General features: G+C 51.6%; 1 protein-coding gene across 1 annotated transcript in view; it reads right to left on the reverse strand.

Annotated features, from left to right (window-relative positions):
* CSMD2 (CUB and Sushi multiple domains 2) overlaps positions 1–16,953 on the reverse strand; it is a 615,632-nt gene that overhangs the window by 13,834 nt on the left and 584,845 nt on the right. Inside the window, exons 58-65 of the mRNA XM_062193240.1 lie at positions 14,774–14,950; positions 13,526–13,705; positions 13,026–13,199; positions 9,505–9,678; positions 9,135–9,208; positions 6,295–6,406; positions 5,795–5,974; positions 2,862–2,924 (exon numbers count right to left, since the gene is read on the reverse strand). Coding sequence (XP_062049224.1) covers positions 2,862–2,924; positions 5,795–5,974; positions 6,295–6,406; positions 9,135–9,208; positions 9,505–9,678; positions 13,026–13,199; positions 13,526–13,705; positions 14,774–14,950 — 1,134 coding nt within the window. The remainder of the gene's footprint in view (positions 1–2,861; positions 2,925–5,794; positions 5,975–6,294; positions 6,407–9,134; positions 9,209–9,504; positions 9,679–13,025; positions 13,200–13,525; positions 13,706–14,773; positions 14,951–16,953) is intronic.

Below are 16,953 nucleotides of genomic sequence, written 5' to 3' on the forward strand. Positions count from 1 at the left end.
ACTGGATTTCCACATGCAGAAGTATGAAGCAAGACCCCTACCTTACACCTTACACAAAAATCCACTTAACATAGACTAAAGATCTAAATCTATGACCTGACCCCATCAAATTATTAGAGAACATCGGAGAAACCCTGCAAGATACTGGCACAGGCAAAGACTTCTTGGATAAGACCCCAGATGCACAGGCAGTCAAAGCCAAAATTAACAATTGGGATTACATCAAATTGAGAAGTTTCTATACTGCAAAAGAAACTTTCAGGAAAGTGAAGAGGCAACCGACAGAATGGGAGAAAATATTTGCAAATTCTGCAACTGATAGAGGATTAATACCAAAATCTACTAAGTGATCAAGAAACTCCACAACCTCAAAACAAACAACCCACTTAAGAGATGGGCCAAGGACCTAAATAGACATTTTTCACAAGAGGAAATCCAAATGGCCAATAGACACATGAAAAACTATTCAGGATCACTAGCAATCAGGGAAATGCAAATCAAAACCACAATGAGGTTTCACCTCACCCCGGTTAGAATGGCTCACATACAGAAATCTACAAACAACAGATGCTGGCAAGGATGTGGAGAAAAAGGCACACTAATCCACTGTTGGTGGGAATGCAAACTGGTAAAGCCACTATGGAAGTCAGTCTAGAGATTCCTCAGAAACCTGAATATAACCCTACCATACAACCCAGCCATCCCACTCCTTGGAATTTACCCAAAGGAAATTAAATTGGCAAAAAAAGAGCTGTTTGTACCTTAATGTTTATTGCAGCTCAATTCACAATAGCGAAGACATGGAATCAACCTAAATGCCCATCAACAGAAGACTGGATAAAGAAATTATGGGATATATACTCTATAGAATACTATGCAGCAGTTAAAAAAATGAAATCCGGTCATTTACAACAAAATGGAGGAATCTGGAAAACATCATGCTGAGTGAAATAAGCCAATCCCAAAGGGACAAATATCACATGTTCTCCCTGATCTGTGACAACTGAGCACCTAAAAGGAAACCTGTAGAAGTGAAACTGACACTATGAGAAGCAGTGACTTGATCAGCCCTTGTCCTGACTGTCGAGGAACAGCTTACTATTTTATTCTTTTCAGTATTTTCTTTTTCTACTTAATACTATTGGTTGAACTCTTTAATTAACACACAATTATTCCTGTGTGTTTAAATTTAACTGAAAGTTGATCCCTGTTAAAAATAAGAGTGGGAATAAGAGAGGGAGGAGATGTACAGTTTGGCACATGCTTACTCGGACTTACCCCTAATGGTAGAGCTAGAAAAGTGCCATGAGACTCCAAATCCCATCATGGTGGCAAGTACCAATACCATCTTACTAGTTAAAGTGATCAGTTTAAGTTCATAATTGATCATAAAGATAGGATTAAGTGTCAAAGGGATCACATAAATAAGACCAGTGTCTGCTAATAATAATTGATAGAATTAAAAAGGAGAGAACGACCCACCATGGGAAGTAGGATACACACAGCAGACTCATAGAATGGGAAAGGCCCTAAACAGCACTCTGGCCTCAGAATCAGCCCTTAAGGCATTCGGATCTGGCTAAAAAGCCCATGAGAGTTTCTCAGGCATGGAAAGCCAAGACACTGTGGCAAAAAAATGACCTAAATGAAAGATCTCTGTGAGTGAGATCCCAGTGGAAAGAACAGGCCATCATAGAAGGAGGTACCTTTCTCTGAAGGGAGGAGAGAACTTCCACTTTGATTATGGCCTTGTCTAAATAAGGTCAGAGTTTGTGAACTCGAGGCTTCCATAGCCTTGGCAGCTCATGACAAGAGCCTTGGGTGATTACTGATGTCATAAATAAGAGTGTCAATTGTTAAATCAACAACAGGAGTCACTGTGCACTCACTCCCCATGTAGAATCTCTGTCCTTAATGAGTTGTACTATGTGAATTAATGGTAAAACTAATCTTCAAACAGTACTTTATACTTTGTGTGTCTCTGTGGGTGCAAACTGTGGAAATCTTTACTTAGTATATACTAAGTTGATCTTCTGTATATAAAGATAATTAAAAATGAATCTTAATGAAGAATGGGATGGGAGAGGGAGTAGGAGATGGGATGGTTTGCGGGTGGGAGGGTGGTTATGGGGGGAAAAGCCACTATAATCCAAAAGTTGTACTTTTGAAATTTATATTTATTAAATAAAAATTTTCTAAAAAAATGCTCTAATGTTGTCACTGTGTATTACAGGATATCACACACACAAAAGCATGGAAGGGGTGATAGCACCCCTCAGAGGTAGAGCCCATCCGCCCAAGGACTCAGCTCGTTGGAGGCCAAAGTGGCACCTGAACTGAACTTAGCACGCCCAACCTGGTCTTGTTTCCTATGTACTACACACGCTGACATGATGAACGCAGCGGAGGAAAGTCTATGAGAATTTTGCAGTGGTCAGGTCACAGCTACTGTTCTGTGTTCAGTTCTGGACGTGATCCTTGCAAAGATACCATACCTGTCTTAGAAAGGTCACCTGTCCAGGAAGCTCCCTGGACAGGACTTGGGTCTGTGTGTCTAGATGACCTCACACTGGTGGTCCTGTGCCAGGAGGGGCTATGGTTATAGATAGTTCCAGAGCTTGAAGCCCTGGCCATGTGTCTGGAAGGCCCTGGCCCCTTGCCCTGGGTCTCTCTTCTGGATGGGGTTTCTCCTTCCTCCTGGAGCCTGCCTGGGCCCAGGAGGCAGCTGGGGACTCCTGCGTGGGTTGGTCGCTGTTGTTCATGGCTTCCCCTGGCCACTCAGCAGCGCACATGCATGTTTCTGGCCAACCAGGTGACAGGCACCACCAGTGTCTGGAGCCAGTGATGGGGATGATACGTACCTGAGGCTTGGGTGAGTGGCGGCTCTCGGGCCGTGTTGATGGGTCTCCCACTGGGCCGGACCTCTGCTGGGGAGAAAGAATGGAAGACAACACGTTCAGTCTCTGGTTCACACTCTACTGGGAAAACAATGGCCACCAGGTCAGCATGTTACTCTGAGATCTTGCTTTGGGTTTATCTGTTTAGATATGAGGGGCTGCTCTGATGGATTTGTGACGCCATGGATTTATCTCAGAAGAATAAAATACCAAGAAAATCAGTTACAGTGGCTGAAATATTGAGGCATGAGGATAGAGATGTATATGTGATTTAGCTGTAGAGTCTCGTACTCATAATCTTGAAGTAGTCAGGAGAAAAACTCAAAACAGAATTTCCACATGATCCAGCAAGCCCACTACCGGGTATATACCCAGAGGAACTGCGATCCGTATCTCCAAGAGATGTCTACAAGCCCACGTTCCCTGAAGCATCCTTCATGATGCCACAATGTGGACTCAACCTAGATATCTATCAATGGAAGCAGGAAAAATCCTACCCTTTGTAACAACATGAGATCATGGAAAGGGAGATCCGCCAGGCACAGAGAGACAAGCCCTGCATGTCTTACTTACAGGTGGAATCTACAAAATTGGAACCCACGTTAGTGGAGAGTCTAATGGTGGTTCCTGGGGGCCAGGGTGGTGATGGCAGAGCTGGGCAGATGCTGGTCAAAGGGTACGGAATTTCAGCAAGACCTGGGACACGTTCAGGATCTGCTGTACACTGTGGGGAATGCGGAGAATAACAATGTGTGCTGGGAAATTGCCAAGAGGGTAGATTTTCAGGGTTCTCACCATCCAAATGGAAATTCTCTGAGATAATAAACAGGCCAATTAGTTTGATTGAGCCATTCCACAACATAATGCATACAAATATCAAAACATCACTCTGCATACTATCCATTTATATAATATTTATTTATCAATTAAAATAGACAATTAACTGGCTGGAAAAAAGCTCCAACCTCAAGATACCACTTTACATCCACTTAGGATGGAGATATTGAAACGCTGGCTAATAACAAGCGCTGGCAAGGACACAGAGAAGGTGGAACCCTGGTGCACTGCTGGTGGGAATACAAATCGCACGCTCCTGGAACGCAGTGTGACAGTTCCTTAAGGTGGCATCCAGGAGTTGCCATTCTACTCCTAGCCATATACCCAAGAGCATCGAAGACATCACCACTAAAAACATGTGGAGATAAGTTCACGGCAACATTCTTCATTAATAGCCCTAAATTAGAAACAACCCACATGTGTGTCAATGGACAAACGAAATTCTGGAGGATGGAATTCCATTCGGCCATAACAAAGCATGAACTTCTGATAGCTCTTGCAACATGGATGAGCCTGGAAAACACTGTGCTATGTGAAGTGAACCAGACACAAAAAAGCAGGTGTTGAGGGTCCGGTGCTGTGGCATGGAGGGCTAAGCTTCTGCCAGTGGTGCTGGCATCCCATATGGGCACCAGTTTGAATCCTGGCTGCTCCTTTTCCAATCCAGCTCTCTGCTATGACCTGGGAAAGCAGTAGAAGATGGCCCAAGTGCTTTGGCCCCTGCACCTAAATAGGAGATCTGGAAGAAGCTCCTGGCTCACAGGCAGATTCACAGAGACAGAAAATACAAACAAGGTTACCCTGGGCTAGGGGACGGGGAGATGGAAATTACTGTTCAACAGGTGCAGAGCTTCTGTTTGGGGTGATGAAGAAATTCTAGAAACAGACAGTGGTAATGTTTATACCATGTCATGAAGGTAACTAATGCCAATGAATTGTACACCTTAACTTTTGTTTTATGTACATTTTACACAACAAAAAATGAATAATAAATGAATTTTTAAAAAGAAACCGATACTACCCCATATATGGAAAAAACATAATGATAAGTGTTTGAAAAAATGCAAATGCTAATTACCCTGATTTGATCATTATTCATTGTCCTCCTGTGCCTTGTAACTATGTACAAATATTATATGTCAATTAAAAACTAAAAAAGTAAAGAGTAAAACAAATGCTACTTTCCATAAATACAAGAACCTTATAAAAATTAATGTGGTGAAACTAAAACAATGCTACAGAACGCTGGCTCTGACAGAGGTGCTGCCCTGAGGTCCTCATGGGGCAGGGAGGAAGAGAGCTCGGAGCACGGATCCTGGTCAGAGCATCAGCCGGGTCTCCTGCTCTGCCCCCTCAGCAGCAGGTGGCCTGGGCTTCTCTGTGCCTCAGTTTCCTCATCGACTCTGTGGGGACCTCAGAGGGTGGCTGTGAGGATTGGCGTTAACCCACAGAAATGTGCCTGGAACAGTGCCTGGCCTATGGCGAGATCAGCACCTGCAGGAGCTCAATGCGATTCCAGTAGCAAACTGATCCCCTTAAAAATATTTCTTCATTTAAAAAATTTGTGCTAGTGTTTTTAAAAATTATTTGCTTATTTATTTGAGAGGGAGAGGGAGAGAGAGAGAGAGAGAGACTGACTTCCCCAAATGCCTACAACAGTCAGTCCAGGGGCTGGGCCAGGCTGCAGCAGGGTCCAGGAACTCCATCCAGATCTCCCACGTGGGTGGCAAGGACCCAGCTCCTTGAGCCATTGTGGCTAACAGCAGCGGGAAGCTGGGACTGGCAGCAGAGCTGGGACTCATACCAGGCCCTTCAATGGGATATGGGCATCTTAACCTCCAGGCCAACACCTGCCCCGTAACTCCTCTGGTCTTTTAAGTTGTTTTTACTGCTCTGGTTGGGTCTCCTACAGACTCTACCCCTCAGACAACCAGAGGCAGGAGATAGCTTCTGGAAGTCAAATTCTGGCTTCTCTCTTGTCGCCTTTCAGCTCAAGGTCAGTCCTCACCTTGGCCTCCCACCCCGGGGGGTGGGGAGGTTCACCGAGCTGGTGCACTCACCCAGGCAGATGGGCGGCTTGCCTGTCCAGCTGCCATCTGCTTTGCAGGTGCGGTGCTCGGAGCCGCCCTTCAGAGTGAAGCCCTCCTGGCAGGAGTAGATGAGCGTGTAGCCCATGGAGGGCAGGTCCAGGGCCCCGACGTTGGCGTGGGTGGGCGTCTCTGGCTGCCTGCAGTGGTGGGCTGGGCGAGAGGGAAGGAGTGCTGAGCCCGAGGGGCTGAGGGTCTCCAGGGGCCTCTTGGACCATTCACGCCCCTGTTCCCAGGGGGGGCATCCTCTTCCTGCCCCTTCTGGGCCCTTTCATGGCCAGCATTGCCCTCCCGGCCCCTCTCCCCGGCCCCAAGCTGGCATCACTAGGCCTAGGTGAACGTTCAGGTGAATGTCCATGAGGCCCCAAGGGGTAAGGACTACATAGAAACTAATATTGGCCCAAATGACGAGTAGTGAGCTCCCTGTCACTGACAGCAGGCAAGTATGTCGGGATGTGGGTGAGTGCACTCACGGACACAGTCGGGCGGGGTGCCGCTCCACGTCAGGTTGGGGAGGCAGGTCCTGGTGGTGGAACCCTGAAGCAGGTAGCCTTTCTGACAGCGGAAGAGCACTGTGCTTCCGACCTGTGGCATGGACGGAAGGTTCCATCACCTTCCATCCAGCAACGCCTCGTACACCTCCCCCTGAGTTACAGACGCTTCCATGGCCCACCTGCTGCCCAGGCTGCTGCCTCTGCTGGCAGTGATACCCTCCCCTTCTCTGCTGGCTGAAATCCATTTATCCTTTGGGGCAGCTGACACCACGCCTCTTCCCCTTGGCCTCCTCCAATCCCGGGAGCCAGATCAGGGCTCCCCTGCGCACACGGCACACTGCGGTAGACAGAGTGCCCAACTCAGGGTCAGAAGCCGCTGGATCTGAGCCCTGGCTTCTGCGCTGGCTCACTGGATGGCACTCTCTGAACTTTAGTCTTCCACCCTGCCCCAGCTGCACAGGAGCCCCGTGACACTCGGGTGTGATGGTGCAGCGGAAGCACTTGGTAAAACATGAAGAAGTATGCAAAATTAAGTGACGGCATGTGTGTGTGTGTGCGTGTGTGTGTCCCTTTCTCCTATGCAACCGTAAGTTCCTTAAAGCTGAGAGAGGCTTGTTTACCTTGCACAGACACCTGTGGGCGCCCTGTTTGCAAAGAACCTCTGAGCAGAAGTGCTGCCCCCACACTACCTGCCCTCTGATTGGCTGTCCCCCACTTCCATCCCCCCACGGACTCCTGACTCCTGCAAATGCCGGCTCTGTCTATCCTGCTCCACACCCATCTGGCAGAATTTTGGGGGTGGGACCAGATTCCCACACTGCAGTTCGATTTCACTGCTCCCCAGCTCAACCATTCCCACTGTCCCTGTTACGTCCGGGAGCAAATTCAAAGGCAAGGTGACCCTTTCGTTCTCCATTCTCCCCATCCACACCTAACCTAGGTGCTTCTTGGATTCCATCATTTGTTTCAGCAAGAATGGCATCTTTATCTGCCCAGGGGAACACATCAAAACCTCAAGCCATGTTTGATCCCACAGAACCCTCCGTCCAAACCACTGAGAAGTCCTCTTCGTTCTACCTGCACGGTGCGTTCTGAACACCTCTCTCTGCCTCCCTGTCACTCCTGTCACACAAAGCCGCCCTTGTCCCTCTCCCGAGCCGTGACAACAGTGCCCTCCTTGTCTGAGTGTTTCTATTTGTGGTCTCGTGTTATTCATCGTCTACTCAGCAGCCTGAGTGATATTTCAAATGATGAATCTGATAGCGCTGCTTTCAAATGACCTTCACATAAAAACCAAAATGCTGATCCTGGCCCTAAAATGCCGTGTGACCTGACCCAGGCCGCCTTCTTGGCAAAAAACTATCGTGTGACACCTGATGAATGCAGGGAACACGTACAAGGAGACTTCAAAAATTCATGGGAGAAAAAAGGAATTAAAAGCGAAGCTTATTTTGGTGCAAATGCTTTGAATCTGTGCCTAGCTTGTTTCATAGTGTGCATGTCCCATGGGCTTTCTGAAGACCCCCCTGTACAGAGATGAAGTGTGAGAATGAAATGGATGCCACAGTGGAGCCTGACGCTTGGAGCAAGGATGCTCTTACCCCGAGCTGCTCCTTAGCGCTCTGGATGGCACCTGCTATCGTGAGCTTTGTGGTGATGAGCCTATCCCATATGCACACACGCATCACTAAACACCTTGATACATTTAATTATAGCATCCTGCTACTACTTTGTCACTCACTAGTGCGTTTCTAGACAGACCTGTGCCGCAGGGAGCTGTATCACTGACTCTCGCTGCTGTAGAACAACCTACCGTGTGACTACACCACAATTCTCCTGTCTCCTGGTCACATGCACACGAGCATCTCAGGTATGTTCCCAGGAGGGGGACTTCTGGGCCACAGAGCCGGTGAAGTGTCTCCTTGGCCCAAGCCAAGGCGCGTTCAAGCCTCACCCGGCCCCCTGATGCTGCCTGCCTCTCTCACCACACTGTAGACTCGCTGGCAGGCCTGCCCGCTGGTCCCCACCATGCTCCCTGGGAAAGCCACCAGCTGTGCACGCGGCTGACCCTCCCCATGTAACGTGTTGCCCTCACCGCCGTTCCTAAGGTAGCCCCTCAACGCTGTTCACGCCCCCTCGCTTGGCCCTGGCTGGTGCTTAGGGGAGGTCTCAGCAGTGACCTTGCTTGCGTGTTTGTCCTCACCAGCCGCGCGGTCCTACTGGAGCAGGGCCGGCTGCCCTGGTCCCACTCCCCTCCTTGTGTTCCTCGTTCCGAGGACCCTCCTAGGTCATCAGCAGTTGCTGAATGAGTGCTGACAGCAGGAACTACATCACCTGATTAGACCGCAGTCCTGAATTTTCTCCTGGGCGTCTCTTGGTTCCAGTTCATTGTCCTGCCTCAGGCACGCTGTGCCTTCCTGCCTCCCCCTCTGTTGAGAGTGTCCCCCCCCAGGCTGTCCCAGTCCTTTCCTCCTCCCAGTGCTCGTTCTCGGGTGCCCGGTCTGCCTCACACTGGCCCTTTGTCGCCCCTGCTGGCCGGTCGAGCTCTGGCTCCATGGCAGGGCTGCAGGAACCTTGAGAACCCAAGGTCTCTGTGTCTTGGAATAACACCGGCACGCCCTCTTCCTCCCTGGCTTCTCTGAAGGATGCAGGATGCTGAGGGGTGCTCCTGTGAAGCACGAACCAAAGAGGCAGGGCGCTTCCTTTCTCTGATTTCCAGGGTCCTGGCCTCGCTGGGTGCTGTCAGGAGGGAGGTCCCTGGGGCCACTGATGGGCAGGGACAGGAGGTAGGAAGCCCCAGGCTTGGCTGCTCTCATTACCTGATAGCCCTGGGAATTGTTCTGCATCCCAAACTGTGGCTTGCCAGGGTCTGCACACACAGTCAGCGTCGGATCTGAATCACAAAACAAAGACAAGGCCCTGTGGTCACTGCCTTGGTGTGCCCTGAGAAACAGGTGCAGGGAAGGAAACGGGCCACCTCCTCCCTTCCCAGATCTGCACCTGCCTCACACCTCCCGATGGCCAGTCCACGCCCCCCCTCCGTGCACACTCATTCTGGCTATTTCATATCCTGCTCCAAGCATCCCAGACAGCGCCTGTGCCCTCGTGCAGATAAGATTGCCCAAGACTAGGGAGGGAAGGCCTCACCTCCCTCCAGCCCGGCCACCCTCTGACCGGAGCACCTCTCACCTACGCAGCTGGGCTGGGTACCACTCCACGTCCCGTCCGACTGGCAAAACCTTCGTGGAGAGCCCACCAGCACCAGAGGGGGCTGGCAGGAGTAGGAGACGGACGACCTGTAGGAGAAGCCTCGGTCTTCTCTCCTCCCGCGGGGCGGGACGCCCGGGTCTCCGCAGAACACCGCTGGGAAGCAAAGGAGAAAGGCAGGTTGGGGCTACTTTCCAGAACCTGGTCTGCATCTGCCGGTGTCCTGTCTTCCTGCAGGTTCCACCTGAACTCTGGAAACCCGGGTTCAGTCCTGGGTAAGAGCTGAGTACTTACAACGTGCCGCTGCCACGTGCTTCCTCTCCTGTCCACACCCTAATGCTTATGCTCCGCCATCCAAGTCATGGGGGGACACCTCAGTAGGGTTGGAGCAATGAGAAAAAACAGCCCACCCAGAATTGTCCCTTCATTCTCATGTACCTTCCCTGCTAGCTCTCACTCGGATGTGTGTGAACTTGTGCATAGCTGCAAATCCAAGGCTGGTGTGATCGCGGCTCTCGCTTGGTTCACCTAATGGTATCCTGGAAACATTTTCCACATGTGTGACGTCACCACTACTGGCCGCACAGTTCTGCAATGGGGGGCTGTACCATAATTGTACTTTATCATAATCCTCCGACCAGACAGCTCCTATTATAAAGTTATGTACAACTTTTCTTTCACATGGTTTAGAATTGAGGCATGGCATATTACTTTTGAAGGTTTGAGTGTGTTCCCAGCTCTTGATGTGTACTGCCACATTTCTTTTCCAAGGGCTGCCCACTTAAACTGTGCTGGGAGTACGTGAGCATGCTCATTTCTTTTTTTCTTGTTTTTTAATTGATTTTTTTGACAGGCAGAGTTAGACAGTGAGAGAGACAGAGAGAAAGGTCTTCCTTCCATTGGTTCACTCCCCAAATGGCTGCTATGGCTTGCGCTGTGCTGATCTGAAGCCAGGAGCCAGGTACTTCCTCTTGGTTTCCCATGTGGGTGCAGGGCCCAAGCACTTGGGCCATCCTCCACTGCCTTCTTGGGCCACAGCAGAGAGCTGGACTGGAAGAGGGGCAAACGGGACAGAATCCAGTGCTCCAACCAGGACTAGAACCTGGGGTGCGGGTGCCTCAGGCAGAGAATTAGCCAAGTGAGCCATGGCGCCAGCCTAGCATGCCCATTTCACTCAGGTCATGTTATCATCAGAGCGTATCATTAGCAGTGGGCTGCAAAGCTCTCTCTGACAGCCCCTCAAGTGTCACTCTGTGCTGCGATGTGAGTGTGTGAGTGTAGGTGAGGGGGCTTCTAAAGGTTCTCAGGAAAACAGAATTAAAGGTTATGTGAGTTTCCCAGGAACGTTCGGAAGCATCCTCGTGGAGTCAGGAGGTTCACAACCTCGTGCAAAATAAAATGGACGCTGGGCCTGCGGCTCGTGCCCTGGAAGGCGGGGCGCCCAGGCTGGCCAGTGAGAAGTCAACTCAAAGCCACACTGTTCAGAAGCTCTCAGGCCCACGATGAGACAGCTTAAGGGAGACAAGCAGATGTCTGACAAGTAACCTCCACCGCCGAGGAGGTTGTGAGTGAGAACCTGCTGTGGGGATGTCCACCGGGGCCTTCTTTCTGGAAGACAGCTGGGTGACACGCGTCTAGGAGCACAGGGTGCCTGCTGCTTGGCCCAGCCCTCTCACTCCTAGGCTTTCACCACAAGCGTCAAGAAGTGCTGTTGGCCGGCGCCGTGGCTCAACAGGCTAATCCTCCGCCTTGCGGCGCCGGCACACCAGGTTCTAGTCCCGGTCGGGGTGCCGGATTCTGTCCCGGTTGCCCCTCTTCCAGGCCAGCTCTCTGCTGTGGCCAGGGAGTGCAGTGGAGGATGGCCCAAGTGCTTGGGCCCTGCACCCCATGGGAGACCAGGAGAAGCACCTGGCTCCTGCCATCGGAACAGCGCGGTGCGCCGGCCGCAGCGCGCTACCGCGGCGGCCATTGGAGGGTGAACCAACGGCAAAGGAAGACCTTTCTGTCTCTCTCTCTCTCTCTCTCTCTCACTGTCCACTTTGCCTGTCAAAAAAAAAAAAAAAAAAAAAAAAAAAAAAAAAAAAAGAAGTGCTGTTTTCAGGGCTGTTGATTACAGAACTGCTCTACCATGATGAAGTCGGAGACCGCCTGACTTGGTCACCCACTCTAAGACTGAGGGATCTACAAGGACATTCTTCAAAGCCATCAGCATCTATGATAGGTGGATCAGTCCGCACTGATAGCCAAAAGTGCTGATGGACAGCTTTTGGTGGCCTATCAATGGGTATGAGTTATGAAACAGTGTGTACAGCATGGCCCAATAGCATTTATAGGAGATTGTACTCATACACACTGCAATATACAGATTGCTACATGTGCAAAAATTGGTCCACGTGAGGCACAATCCAAAGCTTAGGTGTAGTTATCTTCCCTAGGACTTTGACTTTATTCATTGTTAAAAAGTAACTTGGCTATTCCTCAAAGGGCAAAGTGAGATGGCTGAGTCCAGGCTCTGCCCTGCAACTTGCTACTTTCCAATTATCTCCCTGGTGGGATGCAAGGGTCTGAGAAGTTAACTACATTTGGAACACCTGTGTCCACGTTTGAGCTGCTGGCCTGAACCTCTGTGGAAATTCCCAAATAGAAGCAGATGTGCAGAGGCAGAGGTACCCAGAAAGTCTCGTGAGTATGTGGATAGTGAGAGAAATGTCGAGTAGAAAGAAAGAACAGGTCTGGGCATTTGGCCTAGCAACGCAGACATCACAGCCCGTATCAGAGTGCCTAGGTTCTGCTCCTGGCTCCAGCTTTCTGCACTCTTGGAAAGGCAACGATGCTGACTCAAGTGACTGGGCCCCTGCCGCCCACATAGGAGGCCTGGGTTGTGTTTCCAGCTCCTGGGTCTAGCCCTGGTTCAGCCTTGCTGTGGGTATCTGGGGCGTGAACCAGCAGGTGGGAGCTCTCTCTCAAGACATACAAATAAAAAAAAAAAAAGAAAAAACAAACAGGTCCTGTTTTTATCCAAAGCATGCCCAGGTGTGGGGGGTGACAAGCAACTCTGGGGTCCTCAATGAGTAGCTCACCCTGGAATGGACTTGGGGCTCTTTAACTGGGCCAGTGGGGAGTAAGAAATGAAGTCTCTCAGCAGAAAATCCTGGGTCCCCCAGTGGTCTCTTCCATGCTGACCGTTTTCCAGGAAGACAGGCACGTTGCTAGCACAGGGCATCCCCAGATCTTCCGGCCTTAACAATCTTTCATGCCAGGAAAACAACACCTGGCACGTGGCTTATCCCCCCGCACCCTGACCCCTGGCAGTGTTCGAAGCCAGGAATCAATGAAGGTATTCTCGCTTTCTCCCGTGACGCTTCCCTCCCTCTTTCACAAAGCTCTGCCCTGGTTTTCAGAGGGGACGATCTACCCCAGGCCTCCCAGCAGCAGAGCAACGAGGAAGGAAAGGGAAGGGGCTAGCAGGTGGGGGGCTCCAGGGGCCCCGCTGAGCCACTTACGGAAGCACTGCGGCAGCTCTCCGGTCCAGGATCCGTTCCCCTCGCAGGTGAGCACCGCAGGCAGCGAGAGCTGGTAGCCCTCCAGGCAGGCGTAAGTCACGCTTGAGCCCCACATGAAGTCGGATCCCACCACCTTCCCGTTGGGGATGAGCTGAGGCGGCTTGCACATGATAGCTGGGGGGAGACCAGGGAGGCTGAGTTCTGGTGCTGCCCTGGGAGAACCAGCCCAGTTGTCATCACTGGTATCTGTGGCTCCTCCGCACCTGCTAGGAGTGTGGCCTGGCAGGAGGAGCCAGAGAGGAGCCATCTGGTGGTGGCAGCTCTGATCTTTCTGCATTGCCCAGTGCCCTCTCTTGATGTCCGAGGGTCAGGTCCCTTCCCACTCCCTCCTGGCAGATGGCTATGGGACAGTCCTCTCCTTGGAAAAAAGCTAGGGCTCTGTCTCACCACCCCCATGTCCCGGGGGTGCCTCCGTCCACATCTGCGGCCCTCCGACGCACCTTTGCAGACAGGCTTGGTGCCATTCCATGTCCGGTCCTTGGTGCAGCTCAGCACGGACACCCGATGTGACTCCATCATGTATCCAGGGACGCACTGGTATGTCACGGTCTTGTTATACCTGAAGTCGTTGCCCAGTCGGAGGCCGTTGGCTGGAATCCCAGGGTCACCACAGTTTATGACTAGGAGAACAGAGACACAGCATTGGCCATTCCTGGTTCAGACCCCATTTCTCCTTAGCATCCTGATACTATGCCTCCACTCCCTGCCCAGGTCGGAGAAGGCAAAGGCAGATCAGCCACACCTCCCTCCTCACAAGCTCCAGGGTCCATTCTCAAGTTCATTTGGTTAAAACTCCCTGCATTGGCCCTCCCACCTCCCCACTGCCCTTGCCCACGCCATCCTTGTGTGGCCAGCTCCTCGGGCCGTGGAGACCCACCGGCCTTCTAATCAAAGCAGGCCCTGAGAGGGAGCGCCCAGAGGCTGCTCTGTTCCTGAACAAAGCAGGGTCAGGAAGAGGGGAGGCTCTCCAGGCTGAACAGCCTAACGCGCTAATGGAGCACCTGAGACAATTTGTCTGCCCCAGGGCGGGTCTTAGCACCTGCTGTTCTGCCCAGGTCGCTGGGGGCTGCGCAGCCTGGAAGCAGAGTCTTGCTATGGTAAGGAGTAAAGGTAGGGTCTGAACAAAGTGGAGCTGACATGGGATTTCAGAGGCAGCCTGCAGCAGTAGACTGAGACTTTGCCATGGGGGATGTGGTCTGATTCCCTCACCTGATCTCTCCCTAGCTGGGGCCGCACTGGCTGCTTTCCAAGGGGAGGGGGCTGGGGCCACCCTGGAAGGAAGCAAAAAAGGGCAGCCATGAAGCTGCTCCAGGCTCAGGTTGGGGAGGGTCCATGGAGCGAGAAGGAAGGGATAGAAAGAGTGGCCAGGGGGAGCTGTGAAGTGCTCAGGGAGTCTGGTGGAGCCTTAGGATTTTGCCTTCAAAGATAAAAAGATAGGCATTGGCCAGAGCCCAAGAACTGGCCAACATTTTCTCAGCCTCCCTGAGCCTCGTCATCTCATTCAGAAAGTAGGGGTGGATCGTAGCTTTCTGTGGACTGAGGGAAGATCCAGTGGCGCATGTGTGCAACAGAAAGCCTTCCGTGAAGGGGCTGCCACACCTACTCACACATGACTGACGCAGGCTCCCGGTCTCACGGGGACTCCCTTCTCCTTGGGCATGCAGTAGCCGGGTCGCCCCAGCTCTCACCTGTGCACTCGGGGTCACTGCCTGTCCAGGTGCCATTGACGGAGCAGTGTCGGCTGAGCAGGCCCGTGGCGTAGTAGCCTTCCCGACACTCGTAGACGATGGAGCTGGAGAAGACCAGGCCGTCGCTGAACGTGACTCGGGCATTGCTTGGCGTCCCGGGGTTCCCACAGGAGATCACTAGGAAGCCAGAGGGGCACATTATCCACCAGACCCACAGCAGGTGGCACTGGGGGCTGTGAGCTGCCTAGAGTGGAGGGCTCTGGCTACAGGGACCCTGCGGAGGGCATGGGCAACTCTCCTGCTGCCTCTGTGCCTCCTGACCATCTATCTCACCCCCAGGCAGGGAGCAGAGACCTGGATGAAGTTTTCAAAACAATTATTTTTGAGTAAAAAAGGCTACAAGGCTATCTGTTTTATTATCACACCTAGAATTTTAAGCAGCAATTCCGAATACCAACACATATCCAATCTTCCTCGATTTCCTCTCGTTTATTTATTTATTTTAAATATTTATTTATTTGAATGGAAGAATTACAAAAAGACGGAGATGGGGAGTAAGACAGGGAGAGAGAGAGGGAAAGAAGGAGGGAGGGAAAGAGAGAGAGAGAGAGAGAGAGAGAGAGATCTACTATCTGCTGGTTCACTCCCCAACTGCCAACAATAGGTAGGTCTGGGCCAGGCCAAAGCCAAGAATTCCATCCTGGTCTCCCACATGGGTGGCAGGGGAAAGAGAGAAGAAAAGAGAGCTCCTCTCCGTGGTCCACTCCCCCTGTGCTTGCGATGGCTTGTGCTGAGCTGACCTGAAGCTGGGCACCGAGAACTCAATCCAGGCCTCCAGCGTGAGTGGAAAGAGGTCAGCTACGTGAGGCTGCCGCCTTCCAGCATCCACATCATTGAGAAGCCGGGGCCAGGAGTGGGAGCCAGGTATTGAACCCAGGTGCTTCCGTGTGCGACACAGCATCTTAACATCACTAGGCTAAACGTATCCCCCCTCCTTTTTTTTTGACAGGCAGAGTGGACAGTGAGAGAGAGGGACAGAGAGAAAGGTCTTCCTTCCATTGGTTCACCCCCCAAATGGCCTCTACAGTCAGCACACTGCGCCGATCCGAAGCCAGGAGCCAGGTCTCCCATGTCTCCCATGGGGTGCAGGGCCCAAGCACTTGGGCCATCCTCCACTGCACTCCCGGGCCACAGCAGAGAGCTGGCCTGGAAGAGGAGCAACCAGGACAGAATCCGGTGCCCCAACCAGGACTAGAACCTGGGATACCAGCACCACAGGTGGAGGATTAGCCTAGTGAGCCACGGCCCTGGCCCCCTCCCTCCTTTTAAAATTTTTATTTATTTATTTATTTTTTTGACAGGCAGAGTGGACAGTGAGAAAGAGAGACAGAGAGAAAGGTCTTCCTTTGCCATTGGTTCACCCTCCAAAGGCCGCCGCGGCCGGCGCACTGTGCCAATCCGAAGCCAGGAGCCAGGTGCTTCTCCTGGTCTCCCATGTGGATGCAGGGCCCAAGCACTTGGGCCATCCTCCATTGCACTCCCGGGCTACAGCAGAGAGCTGGACTGGAAGAGGAGCAACCGGGACAGAATCCGGTGCCCCGACCGGGACTAGAACCCGGTGTACCAGCACCACAGGCAGAGGATTAGCCTAGTGAGCCGCGGCCGTGCCCTCCCCCCCCCCCCCCCGCCTTTTTTTAAACAGTGACTGATCTGAATCAAAATCCACATAAGGTTCATGCATGACATGTGGTTGGCAGGTCTCTAAGACTCTGAATGCAGAGATTAGTACTCTTCTGTAGCTTGTTAGCAGAAACCAGAGCACCTACGCTGTGCCAGTTCCCAATCTGAATTGTACTAACTGCATCAGGATGGCACTGTTTACCATGTTTCCCCTGTTCCCTGTGGAACCCGTGACAGGTTTTCCTCTTTGGCTAGGATGCTTCCTAGATGACTGGCCAGCAGACACAGATGATCTGGTTGCTTTCTTGCTCATGAGGTTGAAGCGGACGATATGATTTCTGCTCTTCCCGCCTACTCAGAATTCATAAAATTCCCATGAGCTTTTCACGTAATGGTTTAGCAGCAATGGATGATCATCAACCAGATCCATTATTTCTCTAGGGGTTAGATAACGGTGATATTTTAATTCTATATTCTTTCTGCATTTGAGTTTAATGAAG

Source organism: Lepus europaeus, chromosome 5 (assembly GCF_033115175.1).
Source record: "Lepus europaeus isolate LE1 chromosome 5, mLepTim1.pri, whole genome shotgun sequence".
In the NCBI taxonomy this organism is placed as follows: Eukaryota; Metazoa; Chordata; class Mammalia; order Lagomorpha; family Leporidae; genus Lepus; species Lepus europaeus.